Source organism: Pipistrellus kuhlii, unplaced genomic scaffold, assembly GCF_014108245.1.
Source record: "Pipistrellus kuhlii isolate mPipKuh1 unplaced genomic scaffold, mPipKuh1.p scaffold_m20_p_97, whole genome shotgun sequence".
In the NCBI taxonomy this organism is placed as follows: Eukaryota; Metazoa; Chordata; class Mammalia; order Chiroptera; family Vespertilionidae; genus Pipistrellus; species Pipistrellus kuhlii.
In genome coordinates, this window is record NW_023425603.1 from 56,218 (window position 1) to 64,927 (window position 8,710).

At 49.3% G+C, this 8,710-nt stretch overlaps 1 protein-coding gene across 2 annotated transcripts in view; it reads right to left on the reverse strand.

Moving 5' to 3' along the window:
- The window catches only part of AK7 (adenylate kinase 7), a 49,564-nt gene extending 44,221 nt beyond the window's left edge, over nucleotides 1-5,343 (reverse strand). For both annotated transcript variants that reach the window (XM_045578357.1, XM_036429033.2), the window contains exons 1-2: nucleotides 5,163-5,343; nucleotides 515-703 (exon numbers count right to left, since the gene is read on the reverse strand). In XM_045578357.1, coding sequence (XP_045434313.1) covers nucleotides 515-703; nucleotides 5,163-5,264 — 291 coding nt within the window. In that variant the 5' untranslated portion in view covers nucleotides 5,265-5,343. The remainder of the gene's footprint in view (nucleotides 1-514; nucleotides 704-5,162) is intronic.
- Nucleotides 5,344-8,710: the final 3,367 nt, after the last annotated feature.

Genomic DNA, 8,710 nt, shown 5'->3' on the forward strand with positions numbered 1-8,710 from the left:
AGGAATCGAACCTGGGACCCTTCAGTCCGCAGGCTGATGCTCTATCCACTGAGCCAAACGGTTTCAGCTAACTTCTTATTTTTAAAAATATATTTTTATTGATTTCAGAGAGGAAAGGAGAGGAAGAGAGAGTGATAGAAACATCAATGATGAGAGCGGATCATGGATCGGCTGCCTCCTGCACACACCCCACTGGGGATCGAGCCCACAACCAGGGCATGTGCCTTTGGCTGGAATCGAACCCAGGACCCTTCAGCCCACAGGCCGATGCTCTATCCACTGAGCCAATTTAGCTAGGGCTAATTTAAATTCTTTAAAGTCTCAACAATGGGGGTTCATTTCCTTTAAAGGACAAAGACCAGCCCCCACCTTGCCCCTCACCTTCCCAGGCCCCGCACAGGTGCAGAAGGCGGGGAATGAGAAGCAGAGCGAGGACATGCGGTAAGGGAGGTTTGCAGGGGGAGGTAGGCGACGCTTCCTTTGTCTGCTCTCAGCAGGAACCACCAGGACTTACGGCGTACGTCTCCAGGGCAAAGTCGGGCGAGGGTTTTCTGGATGTTGAGAGCGTGCCCACGATCTGGAACGTGCCCTCCTTCAGTTTGGATGAGGAGGCATCGGGCAGGGCTGACTTACTCTCATCATCCTCCTCTTCTTCCTCTGTCATTTCTTCCAGCGAAGCCCCGACCACACAGTTCGACAGAAACTGCAAGACAAGAGCCATTTCCCCAATACTAAGATCACCGTGGAGTGAGGGCAGGCAATGAGTGATGGTTCTAAGAGCCTGCCTTTAGTTAGGGTTGCTAGAGGTGCCACACATGAAAATAAAATACATTAAAAAATATATTTGTATTGATTTCAGAGAAGAAGGGAGAGGAAGAGAGAAACAGAAATATCAATGATGAGAGAGAATCACTGATCGGCTGCCTCCCGCACAATCCTCCCCTTTCCCCCACTGAGGATGGAGCCCAGCAACCCCGGCATGTACCCTTGACTGGAATCAAACTCAGGACTCCAGTCCACAGGCCAACGCTCTATCCACTGAGCTAAACCAGCCAGGGCTGAACTACTCGTACCTTCTTTAGAATGAGCATCACCATGTATGGCTAAAGAATAACTTAGCCAATTTGCATGTCTAGAAGCTCTTTCCTTGACTTTAAAAAAAATCCTATATAATAAAAGCATAATGTGCAAAACGACTGGTTGCTATGGTGCACCCTGACCACGAGGGGGCAGACGCTAAATGCAGGAGCTATCCCCCCACTCAGCCAGAAGCAGGGCTTATGGCTAGCGAGCACAGCAGAGGTGGGAGCCTCTCCTGCCTGTGCTGCAGGCAGGGGGTAAGGAGTGAGGGGTCCCCGGACTGCGAAAGCCCCAGACTGCGAGAGGGATGTCCTCCATAAAAAAAAAAAAAAACATTAAGCGCCAAAACCGGTTTGGCTCAGTGGATAGAACGTTGGCCTGTGGACTGAGGGGTCCTGGGTTCAATTCCAGCCAAGGGCACATGCCTGGGTTGCGGGCTCAGTCCCCAGTAGGGGGTGTGCAGGAGGCATCTGATCGATGATTCTCTCTCATCATTGATGTTTCTATCCCTCTCTCCCTCTTTCTTCCTCTCTGAGATCAATAAAGAAATACTATTAAAAAAAAGAAAAAAGAGAGAGCGCAGGCTGTGGATTCAGAGAAGACCTGGGATTGAATTTTAGCTCTTCTACTTCTGAGCTGAAGAACTTTGAAAGCAAACAAACATGAAAAATTAGATTTTACATGTGTGTTGCTATAAAGTCAAACAGAATCTTTGACCCTCAAACTTTAGTTGCTTCCTTCTGGTTTTCAAAGAAATGGGGACATTTTTCTGGGCCCCAAAGTCTCGTGGGCCCTGGGCATTGTCTGCTACGCCAGTGAATCAACCCTGGAGCTGCTGGGGGTCACTGCCCACCGGGCCGCTCTGTCCTCTGAGATGGCCAGCCTGACCCACCGCAGGGCCTTTGCCTTTTGTCCCGACCCGCGGGACAACAACGGGGGCACGCAGGAACCACCTAAGAGAAGAAACAAACAAGGAACGCGGAAGAATGGAGGCAAGACAAGGTTCTGATCAAGCCTCGAACTTTTATTCTCTGAAATGGCTGTATTTATACAGCAGAAACAAAGGGGGGCAGGGTTGCCTATGCAGGGGGGTCTTTGGTATCTGGCAACACAGCATTGGCTAATTGCCAGGGGCAGTGTGACATTCCAAGGTGCAACATTCCAAGGCTGGGCTATCTAGGGGGGAGGATCAGGAAGGGGAAGAGGCAGGAAGACAGGAAGATGCTAAGCCCCAGGTTAATCTTATAATATCTTCTGGCCAAGCCCTCAGGGCACCGCATAACTTCTGCTAGAAGGAACTTAATTCTATTTCCTTAAGACTGAGTTGCTTGCCTCAACTCTGCTGGCTCCCAACATCTGCCCTTGTCGTGACCTCCGAGAACTAGCTCCTGGGGCTTGCTCCTCACCCTGGCCTGGGTTAAAGGGCCCCTTTGTGCAGCTCTGTGTGAACTGCTGCTCTCACCCACCAGTCAACGTGTGAGGTCCTCTGGCCCGCAGAGTATTTATCTTGCACTGAAATATTTTGTTTATACTAAATATTAGTGATTGTCTGTCTCCTTGGAGATGCAGGGCACATGATGGCAATCGTCTTTTTTTTTTTTTTTTAATATATTTTATTGATTTTTTACAGAGAGGAAGGGAGAGAGATAGTTAGAAACATTGATGAGAGAGAGAGTCATCGATCAGCTGCCTCTTGCACACCCCACACTGGGGATATGCCCGCAACCAAGGTACATGCCCTTGACCGGAATCAAACCCAGGTCCCTTCAATCCCCAAGCCGACGCTCTATCCACTGAGCCAAACCGGTTTTGGTGCAACCATCTTTTTTTTATTGTATTCACTGTGATATTCTCTGTTGACTGCCTTTGGGTAGGTGAGCATGAGTGAAGCCCAGCCAAAGAGCTGATACAGTGAACTTGCTTGTGTATCCTTTGAGACATTTTCTGTGTATAGAATATCCATGTATCAATCTATCTATCTTTCCTATATCTATTTTTTGAAAGGCACACAGAAGTACATATGACATCTGTCTTTTTAATCTTTCTTTTCTTTAAAAAAATTTGGTTAGCCCTAGCCGGTTTGGCTCCGTAAAGCGACAGCCTATGGACTGAAGGATTCCAGGTTTGACTCCAGCCAAGGGCACATGCCTGGGTTGTGGGCTCAATCTCCAGTAGGGGGGTGTGCAAGAGGCAGCCGATCAATGATTCTCTCCCATCATTGATGTTTCTCTCTTCCCCTCTCCCTTCCTCTCTGAAATCAATAAAATATATATATATATTTTAAAATTTGGTTATTGTATTTTTTTTGTTTTTATTTGTCTTTGTTCCTTCTTTCCCCCTTTTCTGGTCATGTGATTTCAGTCTCTTCTAGGAAATATTATATAAATACATATAATATCACATATACTGTATATCATCGATAATGATGTGCTGTATAAGAGATACTATTTTTATATATAAATTATATACCTAAGTCTATATATTGTTGACTGATCAACTTTAGATGACATAGCGGGTTGACCATTGTCCCCTCCCCCACGAAGCCCTGTCCCCCGGAAGGTGTGAATCTGACCATAGTTGGAAATAGGGTCTTTGCAGATATAATCAGGTTAAGTGAACTCACGCCAGGTGAGGGTGGGCTCTAGCCCAGTGACTGGTGTCCTTACAGAAGAGGGAACTTTGGGCACAGAGACACGAAGGGGGGAAGACTGTGTAAAGATGGAGGCAGAGTTCAGAGTGACCATCCTATAAGCCAAGGGACGGCCAGGACCGGGGCAGTCCCAGGAGCTGGGAGAGAAGCCAGGATAGACCCTCCCTCGGGCCCCCAGGAGGAGCCAACCCTGCTGACGCTGTTTCCACTTCTGGACTTCTGAACCCGGAGAGAAGGTCCATTGTTTTAAGCCACCCAGTTTGTGATCCTTTGTTACCAGACTTGGGAAATCACTAAGACCTCCTCAGGAAAATGACATAATCATGGCTTTCTTTTTTTAAGTTTATTGTTCTTTTTTTCTTTAAGTGTGTGTGTATATATATATATATATATATATATATATATATATATTATTGATTTTTTACAGAGAGGAAGGGAGAGAGATAGAGTCAGAAACATCGATGAGAAACATCGACAAGCTGCCTCCTGCACACCCCCTACTGGGGATGTGCCTGCAACCAAGGTACATGCCCTTGACCGGAATCAAACCCAGGATCTTTCAGTTCACAGGCCAACGCTCTATCGACTGAGCCAAACCAGTTTCAGCATGGCTTTCTTTTTATGGCTGAGCACTTCTGAATTCTTTCTGAATGTCTTCATTTCCCAGCGGTGATCGATGGGAAAGGGTGAAAATGCTTAGTGGCACTCAGGACCTCAAACAGCACCTAGCACATAACCGATGCTCACACTGTAGGTTGAAGAATGGCTGGATGGAAAATACTTTGCGGGTGATATAACCATGGGGCGATTTTTTAAAATTACAGTTGACATTCGATATGAGTTTGTATTGGTCTCATGTGCACAGCATAGGGGTTAGACAATATATACTTTGCAAAGTGTTCCCCTGACATTCCCAGTACCCACCTGGCACCATCCATAGCACTGCAATATTTTTTTTACTGTAACCCTTATGCTGTGTACGTACTTTATACCCCCATCCCCGTGACTAATTGGATTTATATTCTCATCAGCTGCTAGCTTCAGATGCGGTGGTGGAGGGGAAACAGAACTCAGTTAAGGGGTCAGAGACCTGGCTTCTATTTCCTGGTTCTACATCCAAGGCACTATGTGACCTTGGGCAGGCCCCTTCCTTCCGCCGAGCCTCAATTTCCCCTCATTAGCAGGGGAGGACCCAGGGCTGGACCGGGGATTTCGGGGGTGGGGGTGGGGAAGAGGACTTCCAGGAGGGGTGGCTGGTTAGCCTGGATCCGGACTGGGGTACTGGGGGTACTGGCTGTGCCCAGTACGAGGAACCCTCTCTTCGGAGGGGCCCGGACAGCAAGCCCGTGGCACCGGACCTCTCAGGGTTCGGGACCGGGACCCGGGGCGGTGGAATGGGGTTGGGGGCCGGGGTCCCGCCGCCGCCGCTCACCTTCCCGATGTTTCCGCTGCTGTAGGAGTCCAGCAGGTTTATAAACACCCTCTGGATGCGGATCACTTTCTCTGGCCGGCCGATTTCGTCGTCGTCAGCCATGGCGGGAGCCGAGCTGGTAGCTAAGGGGAAAGCGTCCCTTTGGTTGCCAAGGCGGCGAGGTCAAGGGCTCCGGACTGCGGGGGCCCTAGCGGCTCTCCGGGGGCGGGGCCTAGGGCGCGGGGGGGAGGGGGGGGCGTCCGTGGGTGGGCAGAGCCATTGGTTCCCCGCGCCCGCTGGGCTCTCCGGGGGCGGGGCCTAGGGCGCAGGGCGGGGCTCCATGGGTGGGCGGGGCCACTAGGTCCCTACGCTTGCAGGGCTCTCCGGGGGCGGGGCAGAGCGCTGGGCGGGGCTCCATGGGTGGGCAGAGCCATTGGTTCCCCGCGCCCGCTGGGCTCTCCGGGGGCGGGGCCTAGAACGCTGGGCGGGGCTCCATGGGTGGGCGGGGCACTGGGTCCCCTTGCTCGCTGGGCTCTGCCCGGCTCGGGAGCCAGCTCTCCGCGCTGTGCCTGCAGCCCGGTCCCCCTCAGCCCTGCTGCACCCCGTGTGCCCTCGGGCAGGGCGCGACCTCTGTTTCTTTTCTCCTCTTTCTTTCCGACACTCGCCCCAGTGTCCACTTGGCAGGGAGGACTAGGAGGACTAGGAGGACTAAAATTAACCTGATGGGAAGGTGAAGCCTACCGCCTAGGGGCTTAATCACAAGGAACAGCCTATAATTATTGGAATGGAGAGTCTAGGACGCAGTGGACAGCAAACTCATTAGTCAACAGAGCCGCAGTTTGCCGACCAACTTGGCCTAGGCCTCCCCTGAAATGTTGAGTTAAAGTGAAATGGCCTGACCAGGAGGACTTGGCATACTCAACTGTTCTGGACACGTGAACGACAGCATGGGTGCCCCCTCCTCAGTGCGGCTTGGTTCATGGGGCTCCGCTGGCCTGGGGGTCATTTCCTAACAGTTCCGAAGGAGGGTGGGGTGGAGGCAGCCGGAGGCCACGGGCCTGGGACCCAGTCGTGGCCTCTAAGGGATGGAATTTAGGTTTTGACCTTTCCAAATAAGACTGCACGTGTAGTTGTCCACAGAAACTGACAAGTGAAAAGATGACATTCCACTCTTAAGACTACTACATCTTGCCATTTGTTATCTTGGAATGGCCTGATTCTATTGGACTATTTTTGTGCTTTAAACATTGACTTGCTAAATGTGCTAATACATACTTAACATATGCAGCAATCTTTATTGCAGGTGGCCTGGGAGTGCCAGAAAGCTGGAAGGCTCTGGGCTGCCAGGCACTTGCATTTGGCTGAGTTCAGCTCTGCAGCCTTTTGCTGGAGCCTGAGTCCCACCGTTTAACCTTTCCCAAACTGTTACACTGGCTGCAAAGCAGGGTGAAACCACCAGCCTGCAGGGCTGTTAGGGTTAAATAAGACACGCATGAGAGCACTTTCTGAAACCGTCTCCAAAGGTGCAGTCACTTTTGTTCTGTAAGCATAAGGCTCACTGCTCCAAACAGGAGCTTTTTATTCCCGTTTTTTTTTTTTTTTTCCTCACTTACTTTTCTTGTTTATGTTTCATTCAAGCTTCTGTTTTGATAAAATAATTGACACTTTGACATTTGCACTCAATTTTGGAAAAGATTGCTCATAGTCACATTCTTCCTAAAAGATTATCAATAAAATGCTGTCAACTAAAATATAAAAATATTCATGCACGACCAGTGCAAAACTTGATGGGATATTTTCCACCATCCCTTCAAATGGCTTGTTAGATCAAATATTGTAGTACTCCCTAGATGCCTCATTTCCAGATTTTTAGTTTGTCCCTACTGATATGAAGTTTAACAGATACCTCGAAAGTTATCTACTGATCATTCTACTATGAAATATCTCACCTTTGTTTCCTTCTCATAGTTCACACTACTGATAACGAGTCAGTGTGTTAGTGCCAGAGTTATGAGGGATTGCTTCCAGAGAATTTTACCTATGGTAGGTTGGGAGGTTCTGTTAATTCTGTTTTTTTTTACAGAGAGGAAGGGAGAGGAATAGAGAGCTAGAAACATCAATAAGAGGGAAACATCGACCAGCTGCCTCCTGCACATTCCCCAGTGGGGATGTGCCCACAACCAATGTGCATGACTGACCAGGAATCAAACCTGGGATCTTTCAGTGCACAGACCGACGCTCTATCCACTGAGCCAAACCATCTTTTATTGTTATTCCTTCCCTCTTTTAAAATCACCTCTCATATAACCAGAGTTCAGAGCTGCTCTTATTAACGTGCACTGTGTGGGCATTGCTGTGGAGTCAGAAGATCCGTGTTCTCCCCAACTCCACTGCTCACAGGTGGGCTGCTGCACATGTCCCTCCACCTAAGTCTCAGCTCTGTTATCTTCCACGGGTGGAAGGCAGAGTTCTCATTAACATGTCAGGTAGACTCAGTGTTCTGACCTGTTCTCCCTTGACAATCAACACATTTTGTCTTTGAACACTGGAGAGAATGGTGCAGTGTGCGATGGAAGAGCTATGATCATGATCCCACACACTGATTCGATTCGCTCTGTTGGAAGGGTAACAATTGATTCTGGACCCAGGGGAAAGGTGGGAACCGGGTTACCACGGGGAGTGAGGATCCTGGGAGTGCACACAACTGAACACAGGTGGGCGCTTTTCCTAGAAAGGTTCTTCAGCTTGCTTGAATCCCAAATCTATTGCTTCCCCCTACAATCTGACAGGGGTCCTCAAACTTTTTAAAGTGGGGGCCAGATCACGGTCCCTCAGAGAGCTGGAGGGCTGGACTATATGAACTACTAATTCCTACTGTAACACCTCGGCTGCGCTCACTGCCCAAAAAACCTGGCGGGCCGGATCAGACTCCTCTGCGGGCCGCATGTGGCCCGCGGGCCTGACCGTAGTTTGAAGACGCCTGAATGCAAATTGGCCACACCTTTGCAACACCCACCAGCCAATCAAAGATGACAGTTTAATTTGTATACACAGGCGCCTAGTGGCTCAGGGTGGGACACAGGCATTCCCCACCCCAACCACTCTGGGGCTCTGGGCAGTGTGGGAAGGTGGAAAGGCAGTGCCGGCTGGAAAGGTGGTGCCGGAAGCCAGGGGAAGGCAGGCCCATTCTTGCATGAATCTTCGTGCATCGGGCCTCTAGTTGGTATATATAAGCAAACGTAGAAAATGTGAAAAAGTATTGAGAAAATGAAAACTACCTATGTTACCACCTGCTGAGGACTATGAACATGTAGAATATTTTATTTCATTTTCCTGTTCACATAGATGTTTTCCAAAATAACTTAGTTTCATTAAAATTATTTATTTTTACTGATTTCAGAGGAGAGAGGAAGAGAGAAATATCAATGATGAGAGAGTATCATTGATTGGCTGCCTCCTGCACACCTCACACTGGTGATCAAGACTGCAACCTGGGCATGTGCCCTTGGCCAGAATTGAACCTGGGGCCTTTTGGTCTGCAGGCCGATGCTCATCCACTGAGCCAAACT